Raw genomic sequence first — 22108 nt, forward strand, 5'->3', positions numbered from 1 at the left:
TTTGTGTTTTTTTTTTATTTTTGAAAAGAGAATTGTAATTTTGGTCTTCCTAATGATATACATGCAGTGACTGCCATTAATATTCAGTTTTTGTTAATTTTTTTTTTACTTCGACTTGGTGTTTAAAAATAAAATATATACAACTATTTCTTGCTTGTAAAAAAACAATTTATTATTTCTTATTAAATGGTATAATGTTTGGTTACCAAACTAAAAGCTAAACAAAGAAAAAAATAGAAAAGGAACAAAACTTTAAAAAAACAACGTTCATTAATATTCGTTTTTTTTTCAAAAAACAGAAATGCATCGTTAAGAAATTAATTTTTTAAGAAATGATTTAATATTTTGTCGGATAACCTTGATTGGATATGACTCCTTGAAGTCTTTGAGGCATGTTTTTTTATAATTTTGGAAAGATATTCAACACTAATATTGTTCCATTCTTCTTGGTCTCGAATTTTAAGTCCACTTATTGAAGTAACGGGGTTTTCACGAACTCTTCGATCCAATTAATCCTACAAATTTTCAATGGGGTTTAAGTATGGGGATTCCGCAGGCGTTTGGATAACTTTTGGACAGTTATAGAGTAGCAACTCTCTAACAACATGAGCCTTATGTTTCGGATCGTTGTCCTGGTAAAACTTGAAACTGCGCAAAACACCCATTCTCTCAGCACTTTGTCTCAAATTTTCTCTCAAAATTCTCAAATATTGTTTTTTATTCATAATGCCGTCGATGAAAACAAGATTCCCCATGTCTTTTGCAGATATGCAACCCCAAACCGTGACGTGCCCGCCGCCATGTTTGACAGTTGGTTTTAAATTTTTGCCCTTTAGCTCTTCGTTAGGTTTCCGAGAAACCATAACCCTTCTGTCTGAACCAAAGAGATTAAACTTACTCTCGTCGGCAAAAATAACGTCGTCCCACCAACTTGCATCCTTGTTTGTATGCTCCTTCGCGAAGTTGACTCGAATTTTCCTATTGCGCATATTAATGAAGGGCTTCTTTCGGCAACACGACCACCTTAGCCATATGCTTTGCGACGAATGGTTGATGCAGATATTTGCTTTTTGCATTCAATTCTGACTTCTTCAACTATTTTTGGGGCACGTAAACGAGGATTAGCTATGATCTTTCGTACTTTAAGATGTTCTTCTTTCGCCGTAAGTTTTTTAGTTGGCCTTCTTCTTTGGCTAGACTCTTCCTTCATTTTTGTATCTCCGGACTATATCCCCGACAGTGTTCGGCTTCATATTTTCTTGTAAGTTTCACCTTTTTCGTGTTGAATAATCACAAGTTTTCTTGTTTCAAGACTCGAATTTTGTCCTTTACGACCCATGTTTTATTTATTGAATAATTCTATAATGTTTGACTTCTAATTACTTAACAAATGTACGCAGAAAACCTACAGACTAGTTTGGTTTAATTTTACATTAAAAAAAAAAAAAACCGTTAGTCTTAAGAAATGTCAAAGCAAGCAGAGGAAGAAAAAACCGAATATTAATGGAGCGTTTACATTCAGCCTTTATTCATTCATAAATAAAATAAACAAATACTAAGATTTATAATAATGTTTATAAGTGGAAAATATGAAAAAAGAAATTGCATGATAAAAACCGAATATTAATGACACTCACTGTATATGGGGCTATCAGGAATAATTGTGTTTCCTATCAACTTTTTCCAATATTCGAAAAAATTGGTATCGTCAATATCTTTCGAAATTAGGGAAAAATTACCAGAGAAAAAAATACCTATCATGAACAATTTTTGTATGGGAAATTTTTAGCTTCTTCCCTCGAAATTGTTCCCTGTCATTTTACGTGGGGATTTCAAAACAATAAACAACGATTTAAGTTATTGTCTAAAAAAAAAATTAATAAAACTAAAAAATACCTTATTTTAAGGTCAAATTCTTCCAATTCGAAGCAAATAAAACTTTTAATTAATTTTATGAAAAAAAACCGACATATCGCTAATAGATTCACTACAAATAGACTGAAGGAAGATATCCAAAAATTATGGAAAAATGTTGAAAGTGATATCAACTGCATTGGGCCTCCAGTAAAATCAATTGCCAAGTGGAAAAATGTAAGTGGTTAGTTAATTTAATGGTGTTTTTATTTAAAAATAAAATAATTTAAGGTTTGGCGTGAGGAAAAAAATGGTAGGACATTCATGCTGTAATATCCTTTCCTGTTAAAATACAAATGTTTATTTGTTGGTGGAGCAATTATTTTCACATGAGTGCCGTCTATGCGTCCTTTTACTCCAGGAATTTTATGTTTTTCATAAAACTTCAAGCTTGTTTTTCTTTTTTCTTCTTGAGTCATTTGCATCTTGATCCATAACCGGCAAACACGCACTTATCCTAATGAAAGGAGGAATAGCGATAGGTTTCTTTGACTGAGGCAAGGAATCAGACAGCGTATCCATCAAATGTTAAACAATGGCTTGTTAGCTCTATTGTATCGATGGAATCTTTAGATAGAAACGGTATCAAAAATGTATGAGTCAATCAAATGTTTCAACTTATAGTGGTTCTGGTAGCTCTTAAGAATTTGAAGGATCACTTAAACTCCGCCTTATGATTCTCGAAAACAATATTCGAATTTTTTTTAATTTTCATGTTGGTAAAAGTTGTTCCCAGGGAAAATTATTCCGTGGGTAATAGGATAGTAGGAACTTACTCCCGGGAAGGGAAAATCTTCTTAGGAAAATATTTCCAAAGGAATTCCCGATAAGGCTGATAAAGTCATTGGAGAGCTTGGATCTGGTATATTATTGTTTTGTACCGGCCGGGACCAACCGGTAAACCATGGGACTAAAGGTATTTTATAGCAACAAATAGTGTCCTATTAAAATGGCAGTATTTATGGGCAGTAATAGCTTTTACCATCATGATTGAACAAAGTTATGAATGTACATATGTAAGTAAGTTCAAAATAATATTATTTTTATTGCTGAATTTTGATATTTTGTTGCATGACCTTTGCTTTTAATACCAGCTTCATAGAGACGCAGCAAAGAATTGATAAGCGCCTCACATCTTTGTGGTTGTATTGACTTTCAGGCCTGCTCCACTACAGAACATAACACATTATTATTTTTGGGTTTTGCAATATAGACTTTTTTTAAAGGTCCGCCCAAAGATTTTCAATGGGGATTAGGTCCTGAGACTGAGCAGGCCATTCCATAACCCCAATTATGTTGTTTATAAACGATTGTTTGGCTGTTCTGCTAGTGTACTTTAGGTCATTATTTTGCTGAAAGGCCCATTGCGGCGGCATTTCGAATTCTGCATATGGCTCAATAATGTTTTGAACAATTCCATAGTAGGAAAAGCATTCCCATACCATGATGTTCGAACTTCCATGTTTGATGATTTTTGTTTTATACCAGGGGTTGAATTCGGTCGTTTTTAGGACCAGGACCTTTAGCACCATAAGGCATAACCTAACTCTCGTCGATCCAAATAATATTTCTACACTAGGAATCCATTTTAAATGCTCTCGCTCGAATTTCAACCGTTTGGCTACAGTGAGCGTTCAAAAATGATCTCTCACAATCGTCTTCTCACAGTGTGAACACTACACGTTAAATCTATTTCGCTTACTATTTTTGTAGCTTCTGCGAGAGATTTCATCTCGTTTTGTCATTGATGGTGTTAGATATTGTTTCGCGTTTTTCTTAGAACTGAAGCGCATTTCTTACCATTTTTGTAGAACAGTCAACAAGTTCTTGAACTTAATTGTAGGTTTTTCCTTTTTTTATTATGTTGTGAGTGAGTTGGCACCTTTTTGAAGTGCAGTGCTTTGCACGACCCACTTTGAATATATATCGTTTTGAAATACTAATTTTTACAATTTAAATACATATATATTTCATATTTTGAATAGAATCTAATTTTCATATCTATCTATTTTCATAGAATCTAATTGTTCCAAGAAGGTGCTTTTGAAACAAAAAATAAAGAAATTCAAACGGAACAATATAAATTTAGAGTTTTAAAAGTTTATAGTTTATAAAATTGGTTCTCATAAAAGTGCATATAACTTTTAGTAAAAAATAATAGATGGCGCTTAATTACAATCAATGGTCAGGTTCAGACAACATAAGGGTCTACATTTGCAGTCAACTTCATTCTTTGAACGTAAATTTTGACCAAGGCAACTAGTTAGTTCTTCAAATGTCATGAATATCAAATTCAGAACTTTACTTCACAAACCTCTGCTTTAAGTTCATCGTAAAAAAACTGCCAAAATCATTATTGTCTACAAAACACTCTTCATGCAAGCTACAAGTCCATCACGAATTGTATTTTGTACATTTTTACTGAAAGCATTAAATGAAGTTGTGCAGAAAATAAATAAATCATAGAGTAATAAAGTTCAGCTCTGAGTTGAATGCAAAAACATGATCAACTGTCATTTTGATAGAAGTAGACTTGACTTAATAGTTAGGGAGATTTTTCTTGACTTACTTTCCAGTCAACTTTCCATTAAAGTTGTCTTTATTGGCAGCTGGCAAATCAGATACTAGAAACTTGCCTTACTTTCAAGTCCCTTATGTCGTCTGAACCTGCCCAATGCAACAAAGCAAAAGATGATGGTGTCATAATTTGGTTTAGGATGTGCGAAATTTGACAGGTGTCCCCTTTTCGCAAGGGAAAGTCCTTATTCAACGAATTGCGATTAAGAACAATGACCTTGTAGTCTTTTCGCCTTAATCTCATAGATAATCTAAAAGTAAAAACCAAAGAGAAGATTTGGAAGGAAAAATTAAAAACATCATAAGCTATGAGTCGTTCTTGAAAAATCGTCTTAGACGCTGCCTTAAAAACGATGCCGACAAATTAACGAATCCATGCAACGCCGATATGCTGTCATCATAACACTTAAGGGTTTATGACAAAATATTAAAAAAAGAGGCTGGGATGCGACCCACACTGATAACTTCCCATCCCGTCTGTCGATTTTTCTTGCTTAAAAGTTTGTCTATTATGTACTCGTATCAATTTTTACCAAATTTGCGTACTATTTTTTGTAGATTTTATTTTTTATGAAAAAACGGACTGTTGGATTTTTATATAAAAATCACTGAATATTTTCTGTAAAATAAAATAAGTTTGAAGCCAATAGTTTTAATTTTTGAAAAGCTATTTGAGTCGAAAGTAAATTTTTACCAAGTTTTAGTATTGTTTTTTTAGAGTTTTATTTTTTGTAAAAAAACCGTCAATTCGATTTTCTTCAAAATTCTATCGAATGTTGAAAACAATATTTTCTATAAGATAAAATTAGTTTGAAGCCAAATATCTTATAGTTTTGAAAAGATATTTGAGTCGAAAATCATTTTTTACCAACTGTTCAGCAATAATTATTATAAATCAAAATTATTCAAAATAAAATACAACCTTTTTCACGTTATAAGGAATGTATTTAATTAAATATTATTGGAACAAGACAAATTTTATTTAATGGACTTGATGTTGCCTCGATGATGGTTGCTTGTAAAGAGATCGATTCTTCGCATTGCACCATCGCAAGATGCTTATTCATATAAGAACAAATGTATATGGATAAGCTGTAAAAGGGATTAAGATTTAAACATTATATAGAAAAACAAAGGTGAAAAGCATTAAAAGTTATAAAGCCAAAACAAAATTCAAGGTAATAAAACATAGGGAATTATATAACTATGTTTGGCAACTTTGCAAAATATTAATATTTCATAAAGAGTTAATTGAGTTTTAAAGAATTCATTAATTTACAATTACAGATATAAATTTAGTAAATTTAAGATAAATAATTATTTAGGATGAAATAGTTAAACACGGCATTCCTAAACACCAACTTTTATAATTTTTTTTTAAGGTTTTTATTTTTTGTAAAAAAACTGTCAATTCGATTTTTCTCAACATCTTTCAGAATGCTTAAAACAATATTTCTTATAAGATAAAATAAGTTTGAAGCCTAAATTTTAAGTTTTTGAAAAGATATTTGAATCGATATTTAATTTTTACGAACTTTCAGTATTGTTTTTTTTAGATTTTTATTTTTTTATAAAAAAAACTGTCAATTCGATTTTTCTCAAAATTTTATCAGATTTCAAAAACATTATTTTTCGTTGCTCAAAATTGTTTTGGAGATGAAATCATATGTTAGTCGTTAAATTTAGGAGGTGACAAATTTTTTTTTTTTCAGTTTTTTTGATTTAGAAAAAAACCGTTATATTGATTTTTTTTCAAAAAATATACTTCTTTGAGATCGCGTTACAGTTTATTATATAAATTTTAATTCAAGTCTCTAGCGTTTTTGGTTCATAAGATATTTAGGTTTAACCAAAATTTTCACCTTTTTTTTAAACTGCTATGGTAAAAAAAACCACCCACGCAATTTTCTTGAGAGCCCTTTCTGCATCTTTCTGCCTTATTATCTGTATAACAAAATTTATTTGAAGTCGATATCTCTTCTGGTTCTTGAGCTATGGACGACGAAAAAAACGTCGCGAACGTACGGACGTACGGACGTACGGACGTACACACGCACGCACAGACATCTTTCTAAAAATCTTTTATTTCGACTCTAGGGACCTTGAAACGTCGAGAAATGTTAAAATTTTCAATTTGACAAATCGGACCCATTACAATAACTTCCTATGGGAAGTTAAAAATACTTACTTGAAGTTTTCATTTTATATAAAATTTAAAAAACACAAAATAACGAATAACTTAACGTTAATCAATGGAAAGGCGAAGAATCTTAAAAAGTTAACATTTTAAATTTGTATAATTTTTCTAGCACAAGTTATGTTGTCTTTATATTAGTGATTATTGATACCCCGAACATCTAACAAAGCAGAGAGTTGCCTAAACATACGTTGCACGATGGTGTCGGCAATTGATTCTGAAAGGTCAGGTTACATCCTTATATTTGTTTGTCACCATGCCACACATGTGTTAAATAGGATTCAAGTCTGGCGTGTTTATCGTAGGACTATTGCTTTTCAGTGTTATAAGCCTGACGATATTAGGTCTAATATTTGTGTGCATCAGCAAAAGGTTTTCCCAAATGACCAGTACAAATAAATCTACACATTCCACTAGAATTTATTTTAATGTAATGCCTAGAGATCATTCAACCTTGTATATGGAAATTCCTTCCCACTGGGCAACTGTTACCGAAAAAGTATCTCTTAACCTGATTGTCCCAACACCCTGCTTCTATCTTACAAGTGGAGACAAAACTTGGACTCATTAGTGACACATATCATTAAAATACCAAAATAATAACAACAAGTGAAAAAATGTGACTGTGCCACTTTGTTGCAACTCTTAAGGTTTTGGGTAACATGCTACACAAGAAACATGACCTTTACAATAGTTATAGAACCAAACAAAAATTATTTGCTCAAATTAAAGTGTAACGATGAAATACATTATAAGTTCAAGTACATTTTTTCGTATAACTTATAATGATGTCCATTTTATTTACATTATAGTATGGGGTGATAAAAACTAAGGTTAACCAACCTCACAAATAGCCACAAGTTTAAAGCTCCCCTAAAAGCATCAGACCATGAATAATTATAGTTCTTTAATGATCAAGAATAATCTGCAAGCGCCTAAGCAAATGAAAACATAAATATACAATAAATCTTAAAATATAGTTACATTTTCAAGAACATTTTATTCTTTATTATTAACAATAAACAAATGAAATGTAATGATTGTTGCTTTTCGGAAGAAATATTCCGCACGTTCTTTGTAGAATCATCTGTTAAATTTAATGAAGTGGACTCCAGCTTAGCTCAATAGTATACAATGGGACGGTCTAGACAATGCACCGAAGAAATTCGAAAACTTATTAGAAAACAGCGTTTCGAGGGAAAAACCTACGAAAATATTCAAGACATCCAAGGCTGCTCAGCCAAAATAGTCAGTAACGCCTTAAAATGGCAAAATAAACCAAAACCGCTAGTCCCAAAAAGGATGACTACTGAAAGAACTGACAGACAAATTATTCAGTTAGCAAAACGGAACCCCTCCATAGGCTCTACGAAGATAAGAAATGGATCTCAACTGTCTGTTACCGCTGCCACCATACGAAAACATCTTTTATAAGCGAAGTTACCAGTCCGAAATACACGCAAGGTACCATTCGTGACGGAAAGGCATGTGTCAAAGAGAATGGAATTTGTTAAAGCGCATTAAGATTGCGCTAAAGAAAAATGGAGGAATGTTCTGTGAAGCGATGAAAGTAAAGTCGTCCTTTTTGGGTCCAAGGGTAGTGGAGAATATGTGCGAAGATTCTAAACTGCAGTATACGATCCACGGTACACTATAAAAACAGTAAAGCATGCTATTTTTATGAACAACCATATATTTAAAAAACGGTTTTTACTGTGACAAAGCTAACAGTAAAAAATCGATAATACTTATTTCCTGTTATTATGAATAAATATTTTAGTTTGTTATTAGAAGTTTAATGAAATATATATTCACCCCTATCACAGAGTCCCTCGTAGCGAGTCCCCGAAAATTGTGTTACGCTACGAATACGAATACATTTACATCATAAGCCCCGAACGAATTCAAGAAAGCATTGCCACACAGAAATACTAATTTCGGAGTTTTAAAATCAGCTGATATCCGTCAAAATAAGAAAATTAAATAAAAGTTCGTTTTTCATCTTTCGATTTGTTCTTATTTTTATTTGTTTTTGTCTTTAAAAGTTGATTTTGGTATCAAAACGGCGCACTACAGCGCTAATTGGATCTCAGGCTAGGTTGCCTTGAGATCGCCATTTCTACCTATCTTAAAAGTTGATAGTATTGTCGTTGCAATCTTTGCAATAAATGAAGAAAATACACGAAGACTGGATGAATCATATGATTGACGCGAAGTGGTTGGAAGACGCCGTGGAACATTTCCCACATCAACTACGTCTGATAACATCGAAACATCGGCAAGTTGGTTCTTTTCACAAGGTTCATTTGATTCTAAAGGCTCGGAAGAATTTTCGAATATATAAGATTATGGATCTTTTATTCCGCTGGTCAAAGTTCATTCACTCTTATGACACCTTCTTCGAGGCTGCTAAAAAAATGCATTCTATTTGCTCCGCCACCTGTAGCTTTGCATTCTTTTTTGTTCTCAACCATGTTCCTCTTGATTCATGCCTTCCAATCTAACCACACTTAAGAATTAAATTAAATTATAAAAAAGTTTGGACTAATTTATTCAATTTACTTTTTTCCAGCTAGAGGTGTCCTTAGAAGGTGGGCCTAAGCTATTTAACTCTATTTTTACTGCTTCCCAAAACGAATTCACTTCCTCCTTAGGGATTTTTGAAAAATTCTTGGGCAATTTCAAGTTTTTCTTTAAGCATTTCATAAAGCCTTTCGAATTAAATTTTATTTGTGATAACTTTATTTGCCCTTCAACAAAAAAAATAAAAAAACATACATACGAGTATTTAAACACTTTCACATTAAAACAATAGTAAAACTTATATGATTCTTTTCATATATTTTATTTTTATTTAATTTATCTTCGCAAGTTTAATTTTTTGTTCGTTTTAAAAACTCCGATCAAAATAATTGTTCGTAGAAAAAACTGCCAAACTTTCTATTCATTCGGGGCTAGTGATACCAATTATCACGAACTCCGAATTTCGTAGCAATTTTTTTTAGTACGACGGGACCAATGATACAATTATTCGGGGTTCGTACTACGAATCTATTACGACGGGGCCTGTGATAAGGCTGATTATAACATTGCTATTGAAGGCCTGTGTGTATTTAAGCATTTTCGTTTTCTTTCTCACTTGTAAAATAATTTAAACCATTATTGATTTGTTCAAAGTTTTTCAAAAGAGGCCTTTATTATTTCAATAATATTAGACTTAAAATTATAATTACATCGTCGGCGGCAAACAATAAAAACGGTAACAATAACAAAAAACAACACAAAATAGTTGGTAAGTTTGGTAAAAAGCAATTTGTTGCAATTTTAACTTAATACTATTTTCAAGTTATCAAACAATTTTTATCTTTCGTTGAGTTCATTTTGACATTTCAGTTATCTTATACTGAAAACGATAGACGAGCCGATAGTGACAAAGTAACGTGGAGCAACGATATCGTTGATGATAATCGTTTTGACGATTATCGTTTTGAAAATTTCGGATTGACTCCCCTGAACTTCTTTGCACACTGAGCGTCGTGGATTTTGGAGAAAAGCGGCTGTTTCCCTATTAGTAATTTCGGGAGTTTTTACAGTACATACGGGGACTGGTAGATTTCCTTTTGTAAATGTTCCCGTTGTTAGAAAAGCAGAAACCCATCTCATAATTGTTTTCCGATCGATAGCCGCACCGTGACGGCCAATGTTAAAATTAATTCTGAATGCTCGGTGTACTTTCATTACCAATTCGTTGTTTTTGACAACTAAGTCGTGCGCGCACACATGGCGAAGGACACTGCTCCATTGTGGAAACTAAATGACATTAACAAATGGATCGAATGATACCTTTTTCCGTCGTACTCACACTCAGTCTACATCCAGAAATACCCATCTATTTTTAGCCCTATTCCCGGGACCAACCGTGTATATGATGTTTATTAACTGCTGAATTGAACTGCTAAAACCATAGTTTGATCAACTAAAATTTGTTCCAATCAGAACTCGATTTTTTTGGCTAACATTGAAGTGAAATCTACAAAAAACTGATGAACATGAAATAGAACCACTCAGAATTGGAATATTAGTTTTACTCTATCAAGATACAAGGAGGCGAAGCTACTCCATGTAACAATGGAAGTAAACTTAAAAACCTTCTTTGGACACCTTCAAGTCTATGACTATAAGTGGAGTAATAAGGTGCCCAAATTATACAACCGTATTCAAGGACTGATTTGACAAATGATGCATGCAGTGTTTTTAAGGATAATAGGATAGAAATCCCTTCCAAATCTTTTTATAAAGGCTAAAGTTCTATACGCAGCCTTTAAAATATTGTAAATATGATCCACAAACGTTACCTTTGAGTTTAAAATGATGCATATGTTTGAGAAGTTAAAAAAGTTTTGCAAAGTTTGTAGAGTTTAACATGTAGTCATAATAAAGTCATCATTTTTGCATTAAAAATTCATTGCTTTACCTTTGTCAATATTCAACATGTAACGATTTTTATTGCACCATTTCCATGTTTCCTTATTCGTTTTGAGCAAATGTAAAGATCCATGTTTTGACCCCTTGATTCTCATCCTTGTTCTTCGGATGTGGATTACCAACGGCAGCGTATGATAAGCTCATCAAATTCTGATCTTGACAGCTTTGTTTAATGGGGATTCAAAACCGTGTAGAATTTAATGCTTCGAAAACTCAATGCTCTCTAGTGTCGCAAAAGCGTAACCCTCTCCCAATGCCACTTTCCATGAGTGGTACTTGCATCTAGGAGACTGAACAACTATCAGTCCTAGGTATGTGCATCACAAACCACTTATTGTGAAATGACCACATATTTGACATCGCCAAAAATGCTGGTAAGTGTTTAGGGATTTCTCCGACGATGCAAGAAGTTTTTTACTCCTTCTGATCTGGCTATAATTTACAAAGCTTTTATTCGTCCAAAACTTGAGTAGAACTCTCATACTTGGGCTGGTGATCCACTGACGTACTTGAGTCTTCTGGGTAGAATCGAAAAAAGGGATCTAAAAATGATTGAAGATCGTTCTCTTACCGAGACATTTGCTTCTCTTAAACACCGTCGCAAGGTCTCATGCCTGTCATTGTTCTATCGTTACTTTTATAAGCAATGCTCTTATGAAATAGCCAGTTGCAATCATCCCCTTAAACAATTCAACCGTAATACTCGTACTGCTAGGAATGCCCATCAATTTACCCTAGAGCCCAATTTCGGACCTACTGTTAAGTACAAAGATTCTTTCTTTAGCCACACTACACGAATGTGGAATGCTTAACCAGGCTCAATATTTCCCACTCATTACAATGTGCAGGTATTCAAAACCAATGCCCTTCCTACTGTGTTTAATAATTATAAGGGTATTCAAAAAAATTACTCAAAGTACCCTTTTTAAAACCTAAAAACACACATGGAGGGTTTCTAATTTCTCCCATCCATACGGAAGTAAAATTTATGTTAAAATATAACGTCTATCAAAAATATTTTATTTAAATTTTTGCTTTAGATTAAATGCATATTATGTATGTATTTCATCATTCACATTGTTATAAAATCAAACTATGGCAAAACTTCAACATAATCTGAATTTGTTTAAATGTCTTCGTCTTTTATTTCATTTGAATAAAAGTATATTAAAATAAAAAAAATAAACAAAACAAAACAAAAAAATAACCAACAAAAGATAGATTTGAAATTTCACATCTTTATGATAATGAATTATCCCACATTCAAATTTTACGACTAACTAACAATATGTATATTCAAAGCTCTCTTTTTTTATAACACTCGACTACCATCAAGAAGTTAAAAAAGAATAAGAGTAGTCTTTTAGCCTTAAACTAACTTAAAATATAACAATGAAGATGAAGTTAACAATTGTCATGAAAATGATGAAGTACGAAAAGGACAATCCTTTTTTAATCTCAATCACTTTGATTCTTTAAAATAGTTACAAGACATTGAAAATAAAAACAAATCCATTGTATTATGAACTATTGTGAACTATCAAAGCTTTTTTCTAAATTCACAATAGTCTATGTTTGAGAATGGCAAACCCATTTTGGCCAAACCACAAGGCACCAAGCACCAAGGCATTAACATCAACCTCAGCTTCAGCGCTTCGAAGTCAATAGACATACAGTTAGTTCTCTTTTAGACCCCCAACAGGTGAGAGGTTCGTTTCGTTTCGTTTGCATTTCGATATGTGATCTTTCCGTCGTTCTATCGTCGTCGTTGGCTCGCTGTGTCACCGCGTATTTTATATTCAAGTTCGTCACTCAGCTCTTTTGTTTTCACTTTTTTTGCCGTGCCACGAAGAACACGATTAAACAGTTTCAAACTTCAAAGTTCCACTGTGTGCAATTAAAAAAAATTAAACTATGGCAAAACATCAATTAATTATTTAAAATTATTGTATTATGACGGAAAATAGCTGTACATTAATTGTTGTTGGAATAAATTTAAGCTTTAACTCAAAGAGAAATCGCATCAAACTAATTTAAATACGAATGAGACGATTTGAATCTTAATAAAAATAATACAAAACAAAAATATGCAAAAGCCCTTCTTATTATGTATGATTGTCAACATCGCTCTTTCAATTTTCTTCTTTTTTTTTCAATTTTATTGTCTTCTTTTCTTGCAACAAAAAAAAGTGAAAGGTTCAATAATCGCCGTAGTCTTTAGTCGGAGTTTCCCGGAATAGAATACGTTATAGTAAAATTGCATTGCATACCTAACCTACCGCTGATGATGATTATATTCGTACCTTTAGTGATGTCCATGATTCGAATTGAATTAAAACTTTAAATAAGCATTTTAACGCCTCGTGCTGTGGAGAATATGGATCTATGGTATTTTTGTTGTGCTTTCGTGTGCCTCTCGCTCTGCATGAATACCTATAAATTGCAAACATATATAACAGCTAAAGCAGTTATTATGGGAGTATTTTAAGAGTAGTGTGAAAAGTGATCTTACGTAGTCTTAAAAATATTTCAGTAAATATGCTAATTGAGCGAGATTGCGTCAGAGATCTGTGTCATAGCGCACCTCGGATCAATTTTTTAATTTCATGATTATGAGAGGCGTTTTTGTTTGTTCTTCTCTTCTCTTCAGCGCTTTTTTCTTCGATTACTGCTTCTTTAAAAAAAATATGCAATTTACAATAAGTTGCGAAAAAAAATGATAACAGTTATAAGAACTAACGAACAGTGGACAGCCGTAAAGAGGTAAAATGGTAGCAATAATAGAGTATCGCGCGTGATTGTACATCAGTGAAACGGTCTGTTTATGGTTTGGTTACCTATGATTGGCAAAACTCTGTCGATCAACGTCGTCGTCGCCCCGTTCGTCATCGTTGTTGAACTCGTCAATTGTTTAGCTTTTAATATTCCGTGCACGCGTTAACATTTTTTTTATTTTATTTTGTCTGTTTGCATTTTTGGTAATCACTCAAAAACTCACAGTTTAAAAACGAAAAAAGAAACAATTGACGTTGGTATCCGGTGGTGGTGGTGGTGGTGCCAACTGCCAATGCCTAAGAAAGAAATACGCATTCCACAGAAAGCAATACAAAAATTGTATAGGTACCTCTATGTAATTGAAATTGAAACAAAAGAGCTGAGTAACGAACTTGGTGCAACATGCCACTATACACTACATCGCTTATACGCATTTCAACGGGATTTTGTGTTGCTATAAAACAATCATAATAAAAAATAAAAACAACCGTACAAAATAATAATGATCTTTACTTTTTTTTTTATTCTCTAGCCTATAAGTCTATGATTTATGTTGTAGCTTTAGTGTGTGAAGACACTTTAGAGTATATTGAACTTAATTCGGGGCCGAAATAAATAAGAAAACAAAAAAATATATAACAATAATGTTGGCCTTGAGAGTTTTCCTCGATCAGTTATAGTGAGAGGACGGAAGTCACACATGGTACATATAGATATACCCTACCCACTTATATCTTTATTTATGTACATTGTTTTGTTTGGATATATGTAAAGTGTGATTAGTCATCATCATCATAATCACAACATCATCATTAACAAATTATGAGTTATATAAATGGCGCAAAAATGATGGAAGCTGGTTGCAAGGGTGGTATTGGCGCTGCACCTAGTTTAATGGCAGCGGGGAAAAAATCCACAACTGTGCTAGACCGTTTGTGTGACTTTTGGAATGAACGCATAATGGAGCGTTTTATCAAGGCAAACTTGTTCCTGATTTGTTGTATTGCAGCTGCACTCCTTCTGGTAAGCATAATATGTGGTTCATATTTATTTTTATGTTTGTGTGTTCTCCTTAATCTACGAGTATATAATTTTGAAGAAAAAATAAGAAATATTTTAAATTGATATAGTTGTGAAAGTTGTACAAAAAAATATAGTGTTATTATGGTATTTAAGTAGATACGTATAACAAAAATGTTGTTTTAATGTTACACAATAGATCAACTTGACACGAACTTTCATATGAAATTAATTCTTTGATAACGCCGACTACTGCTAGTTACTCCCGATAAGTCGATTAGCTTTGAAAAAGTGATAAGCTGACATCGTTTTTCATACGTACATCTATGGTTATCATAAAAGAAACAATTTTGCGTTTGAGTTTAACTATTGTTTTCACTTCACTAAAGTTAGAAAAAGCTGTGCAATATTTCCGGTTAACATGTTCCCAAACAATTTAATTAAGAATTTTATGAGAACACAAATGACATGTGCATACATATAGTCCACTTAGTTTATGGAGATTTACAATTGAGCTATGGTCAAAACAATAGGAACACTTACTGATAAATCTAATTAAATAAATGCAAAGAAACTTAAGCATTATTATCGAAATTAATAACGCTTAAGAAATGTTCAAAACTTAATTCTTTTTCATCGATCAATGTAATACCTTTCGTTGTCTAATGGTTGATTTCGATTAAGTAATAAGGATCAACATTAATTGAAGAAAGAAGATTCATTGGCTTTAAATACTTTCGTTCAGTTAATATTATTTTTAAATATATCTATGTACAATAAAGCTTATAATGGTTCCTCAAGTTCCTCAAATACATTTGTAAATATAGTATGCAACCGACTATTTTGCCATCGGTTCAGGTTGCCGGAAAAATGCCCCATTGGCTATCTCTGCCATGGGTTCTTGAACATAAATCGATTACAAAAAAAATTAATTTCTGGCCTAAGCGTCAATGATCATGTTTGACTCGCGAGAAAATTGCCTCAACCCACCCTACCATGGTTGTCTCCCTCACTAGGACAACTTCTTCACCAGGCTTCTTTAAAACGTTATTTATTTACTCTCCTTGCCTTATCCTTTCCATCCTCTTCTTATTAAAAGAAATTAGTTCATCATAATTATTTATAATTTATTTAAAAAAATATCTATATATAATTTGGTTTTAATTTATTTAATTTGTATCAGTATTTAAAATGATAAGTTTGACTTAATTAAATTTTACTATTAAGAACAAACCCGTAGTAGTACCCGTAGCATGATGGTTAGTGCGTTGGACTGTCATGCAAGGGGTCTTGGGTTCAATCCCTGCCTGTGCCACCTTAATTTAAAAAAAAAAAAATAATGATAATTTTCGCGGGTACTGCCTCTTGCGAGGAATTGACAAATCCTTCAAGAGTAATTCTTGTCATGAAAAAGTGCTTTCTCAAACTACCCGTTCGGATTCGGCCTTAATTTGTAGGTCCCTTCTATTCCTGACAACAGTACTCGAACACAGGAATGGTTGAGAGTTGTAAGTCACTAGGCCCTGGTTCACAACGGACTGTTGCGCCACCCCATTACGTTACGTTTATTATTAAGAACAAACAGTTAGTAAATAAATGCTCTGGTGGCAACTTCGCGGTTTAAATTTCAAAATTTTATCAAAAAATATCTAAACCACGTCTTCGATTTATTAAAAAAATTGGGATATTCGATCCACTTTTGTCACAATAAAAATATTTATTTCACTCTTTTATCCCTACTCGCAAGCGCCCTCGTGAAAGTAATTTTGTGCGTACATTATATTGATATATGTATATGTGAATATTTGTATATATATGGTAAAAAGTATGTCCTTTGCTTTTGTTTCGTACACAATATAATATATGTATATATATAAACGACTATCACTTTCGCGAATTAAAATATATCTATTACAAGGTTCGCGTAATTACAATTTTTTTCTTTTTAATTTTGATTTCGACTGACACTGTCACCACTACGAGATACAAATTTGTAAATTAAATTATTAAAAAATAAAAATGATAAAAAAAGAAGTAAACAAATTTAATTTTAATCGACCGTATTCAAACTTCCTGCCTTTAACACCACTTTTGCAAGTACCGGAGCCTTTTTTTTTAAATTCATTTTTATTAGGTTATTCTTAAACCTTTCTTAAAGCTAGACAAAAATTCATAAAACTAGCATAGTTATCCATAACTTACAACTAACTTAATGGTCCCATACGGACACTCTAAGTTAAACAATAATACTTAATACTAATGCCTTTCGGCCCAAAGATCTATTTTAACTTCAATTCAATTTTATTTTATTTTTGTATTAATTAGAAAATTTAAAAAACTAATATCAATATCCTTTTTATTTTGACTTAAAAACTACTTAAAATAAGGTTCCTAATATAAAAATTAAAACTAATTTAAACTACCTACTCTACCTATAAAACTACTTAAAACTATAACAACCACAGCAGGAAATCTAACGTTTTTTGTTTTTATATTTTATTGTCTTTTTTTTGTATGTTTTTTTTTTAATTTAATTTTTTTTTTATATTCCATGTTTTTTTGTTTTTTTCTTTTTTTTTAATTTCATTTGTTTTTTTTTAATTTTTCTTGTATTTTTTTTTGTGCCACCATTCCTATTCTACTTAAAACTAAACCCTAAAACTATAAAACAAGTATGTCAGCCGGCCAAGGCTTAAAATCCCATCCCGACTACCCACTATCAAGTGCCGATTGAAGCCACCGAAACTGGTTCTCCTGCTCCACCCTATCAGTTCGGTCCCGTTCGGACACAGCCCTACTGAACCGAAGGAGCTCTGCTCCGCCTTGTGCCATGACGTCCCGATTGTACAGGAATCGCCTATCCACGGTTCTTCGTCTGACGTGGTAGATTAACGGAACTGCCAATCTATCCTGTATCAGACATTCAGACCGCATTAGTCTAAAAAGAGGAATGCCTCTGGTGGAAAGAAGCCGCTCAAGCGTGCACTTTCAAAATACTCGTCGTTCGAATAAATTGTTGGTCGAAGACATATCACGAAATTGTCAATTCTGTTGATTCGAGCCCCGTTTTATAGGACCGACTGCTAAAAAACAGCCGTTTCGTCAGAGTGAAGGCTCTTCTGGCCCTGGTTAGAGCAGCATTTATATGTCTGTCGAAATATAAATACTGATCTAACCAGATACCGAGGTACTTCACTACACTTTTGATCGCTAATGGCTGCCCGTGAAGATCAACAATGACCATTACCGGAGCCTTGATTCCGCTGCTCTGCAACCAGTTTGCTACTTGCTGTTTTCTGGTCTATGTATCTATAGATTTTGTTTGTCTATTGGAACAAAGAACTCAAAAAACATCCTCTTAAGTTTTTAGTCTTTGGACAGTTTTCTAAATTTGTATGATAAAAAAATAAATTAAATTTATATACATTTCTTGTATATTCAAAACATGTGATTTAAAAACAAAATTTATTTCTTTTATTTCTTTATCACTTTTCCATTACCTTCTCTGAACGTTGACTTACACTTTTTTTTCTGGCTCTGCTTAAGTTTAAGTAGATTCTTATTTAAAAAAAAAAAAAACGTATTTTAAGATAGTTTACTAAACTTATAAAAATATAACGTGAATTGAAGTCGAAATCAATTCACCCAAGTAGTTAGACTCGATGCTCGTTGCCTTATTTAAAGAAAAGATTTGCTCTAGGGGCGGGTAGGTTTCGAAAAGAAAAAGGATTTGAAACTTTCTTTTTCTTTCGGCTAATACTTTACAAATTCAGCCAAACAGCTAAAATAGATGTTCTCTGTATACATTTATAACAATTAATATCGATTCTCCCAACCAAAATACATATCACTCAGTTATCTCATTGAGATTTCTTATTAATTTTCAGTGTCCTCATTCCTATTCTCCGAACCTATCCTTAGATCAAATACTTACCTACATTATGGCTGAAACACAAACACGCTTCAGCTTCGGCTTCGCCTGACGTTTACGAGTTCAGCCATAGGAATTCAATGCATGCTATCACAATGGAGCTTCGACCTCACGTTTCGTTTGACAATCGTAAGAAAAAGAACGTAATGTAACGTAATGTGACTCCAAACGGAAGCTCTAGTTCAATTATCTGAACATTTGCTTTGTCTGACAGGTCATCAGCTGTCAAAAAATGTCAACAAACAAAATATTCGCTCTTTGGGGGGATAATAGAAATGTCATTCAAAGCAACCTCGAAGCAGGCCTAACGTAACGGAGACGAAGCCGAAGCGTGTATGTGTTTCAGCCATTACGCGAGGCTATATCGTTACACTTGATCTCGTTTAAGTCATTTTGACAAGTCAAGAATTAAAATCATTTTTTGTTTATTATAGTGGGTCGTCGTCGATTCCTTTTATATTTATCTCGTCGCGTCGCCTCGTCTTTTGTGTGTTTAATAAATAAATAAAGTCGAATACCTTTTGTAACAAGTAATCTTTGGAAATTAATGTAATTTACATGGATTAGTTTTTAAACTTTTTCGTTAAATAAATTAATATTTTATTTGCATACACAGCTGATCAAAAAAATAGATGTGAGAAAATTTTTGATATCCACTTGCTTGACTTGTTGCTGATTAGCGGTTGTTTTGAATGCAAGCAATGCAACAAACATTTTTTTTAAAGAAAGAACAGTTATCCTCTCCATGAGGATGCTAGACCTTTTGCATTTAAGTAATGTAATGCTAAGCAGATAATTTATTTATGTTGGAATAAGATTCTGTGTGTTTTAGAAGTTGGCCATATAAAATAGGTGGGCTCTAAATAAAATCCAAGCTTCTTATAATATTCATTATTTTATGGTACACACTCTTGAGGTGGGTTGTTTAAAATCATTGTATTAGCTTCAAACAATAGTTTTTCATTCATTACTGTTTTAATATGGGTCGTAAAGTCCACTGCTCGCCAGAGGAAAGGAAATTAGTTCGTCTACTTAGAGATGAGGGCAAGACCTATAAACTTATTGCGGAGGTGCTAGGCCGATCTCAACATTTAATAACAAATGGTCTTAAGCCCAGAGGAATACGGGAAAATAGGTGCCGGACGAAAAAAAACATCAGCTACCATTGACCGCCTCGTACTATTTCTAGCTAAATCTAATCCTTTTATTTCGTCAAGGCATAAAGGTGCTTAGATTGATAATGCGGTCAGTGCACGCTTGATCTGAAGAAGGCTTTAGAACTCGAACATCCCAAGAAGAATCGCCGAGAAAGTTCCATTCCTTAGGGCAAGTAATATAAGGTCCAGAAAATTATTTGCCTTAAACCATGCTAATTGGAACGAACCAGAGGGCGTACAAAAATGGCGAAATATCTTGATGAAATAAAAGTAAATTTGTTTTTATCGGATTCTGGGCTCAATTTAAGGCGACCAAAAGGTAGGGATTACCACCTCCGCCTTACACCGAAAATTATTAAACACGCAGGAGGGAATATAATAGTGTGGGGCTGTTTTTCCTGGTACGGTATAGGTCCTTTATTCCGTTGAATAACATCTTACCGAAATACGGATATAGTGATATTTTGGAAGATGTCATGTTACCGTTTTCTGAGAAAAACTTTCCCTTGCGAGACAACAATGAGAAAAACAAGTATCCGTTGTCCCATGGCCAAGTTAATAATCAATAGTTTTGGATAATAATGGAGGATACTCAGGTTATTAAGTAAAACAAAAATTGTGATAAGATACAAATTTTTTTGTTAAAAACAATAATATTACCAATTGAGGAAGACGCACCTATTTTTTTGTCCAAATAAAAAAACCTCCATCTGTAGTTTTGGGGGCTATATTATGTATAATTGCAATGTATTTCAAAGCCTTAAACTGTTTTTTATTTAAATAATAATAATAAATATTTTTGTAGGACGACTTGAGTCATGTTTGGTTATGAAAGTCAAATTTTTAGTAGGACTTTTAATCTGTAATTGATTAAAAATATATCAAATGAGAGGTCCGTTTATCTCTGAATATGAAAGACACTTCCATAAAAGTAGCGAAAGTGACCAAAGTTCTAAAAGATATCTATTTAAAATTAATTTTATAGATAGGTCAGCAAGGTTTAAAATTGCACTATTGCAATGGATTTAGGTTGCCTTTATTCAAATCTGACTTCAAAATTAATGTATTAGGTCAGATCTTAGAGTAATCACTTTATAAAATGCTTTTTGAGGCTTTATAAATTTATGAAGTAGATTATTATTTTTAATAAAATCCGTGAGTTTTTCAAATCTATAATACTTTTCTTCAATATTCATTTGAAATATTTATGTATATGTCTTACAAAAACCTAAAAAACACGCTTAAACATAAAAGTAAGTTTTCCTATTAAATCATGTTTTTGAAATACATACGAGTATATTAAAAATATACAAATAGTTTTGGAAGCGGGAATTTTTAAAATTTGAACAAATAGTTAAAATTAGGGTTTGGATTCATAATCAGCATTATAAATTAAGCCCAAAACTCGTACTTTCCAAAAATATTAAAGTATCAAATTCAAGTTTTTTTTTCGAAACTTCATATAGATTTAAATAAAGATACTAAAATACTTCAAATCGTATCTAAAACAAAAAGATTCGTACTTTTTCAAAATCACCATAAAATTTATTGTTAAGAGATATTTTGAGTTTTAACTTAGACTCAAAAATCCCGTTCTTGGTTGTTTTTAGTATTTTTAAAGGGGTATATTTAAAAAACCTGATGTGATAGAAAAATTTAAAGGTCAGATTCGAATTTAAGACATCTTAAATTCTTTTAAAAGTACTGTTTTTATGTGCAACAGAAAGAAAAAAAACGACCTTTCAAACAAATATAAAGTGAGATTTTATCACGTAAGTCAGCTCTGGAACGGCTCTTAGTATTATTTAGGAGGCTACAACTTTAATCCACAATCTATTTATTTGTATTTATCAATCTATTTCATTAAATTGTATTGTTTATGTCAATTACCAATAGTGCTGATCGATTGTGATTATTTTTGTAATTATTTGCTTTGAATGGAAAATCGGTATTGTGAATAACAATACTTATCAATTTTCTGGTTAGCTGTCAATTTTTCTTTCAAAAACATTCACACATAAGTAATAATTAAAAAATGTGAGTTTTTGAATT

At 32.4% G+C, this 22108-nt stretch overlaps 1 protein-coding gene across 4 annotated transcripts in view; it reads left to right on the top strand.

Annotated features, from left to right (window-relative positions):
* Window positions 1-12793: 12793 nt before the first annotated feature.
* Window positions 12794-22108, top strand: part of LOC129948919 (uncharacterized) — a 34857-nt gene continuing 25542 nt past the window's right edge. The window contains exons 1-2 of one of the 4 annotated variants that reach the window (XM_056060066.1): window positions 12794-12882; window positions 14481-14971. In XM_056060066.1, the coding sequence (XP_055916041.1) occupies window positions 14771-14971 (201 nt within the window). In that variant the 5' untranslated portion in view covers window positions 12794-12882; window positions 14481-14770. Of the gene's footprint in view, window positions 12977-14480; window positions 14972-22108 lie in introns of those variants that run through there. The other 3 variants (XM_056060068.1, XM_056060067.1, XM_056060069.1) reach the window with 3 other exon arrangements.

Source organism: Eupeodes corollae, chromosome 3 (assembly GCF_945859685.1).
Source record: "Eupeodes corollae chromosome 3, idEupCoro1.1, whole genome shotgun sequence".
Lineage (NCBI taxonomy): Eukaryota > Metazoa > Arthropoda > Insecta > Diptera > Syrphidae > Eupeodes > Eupeodes corollae.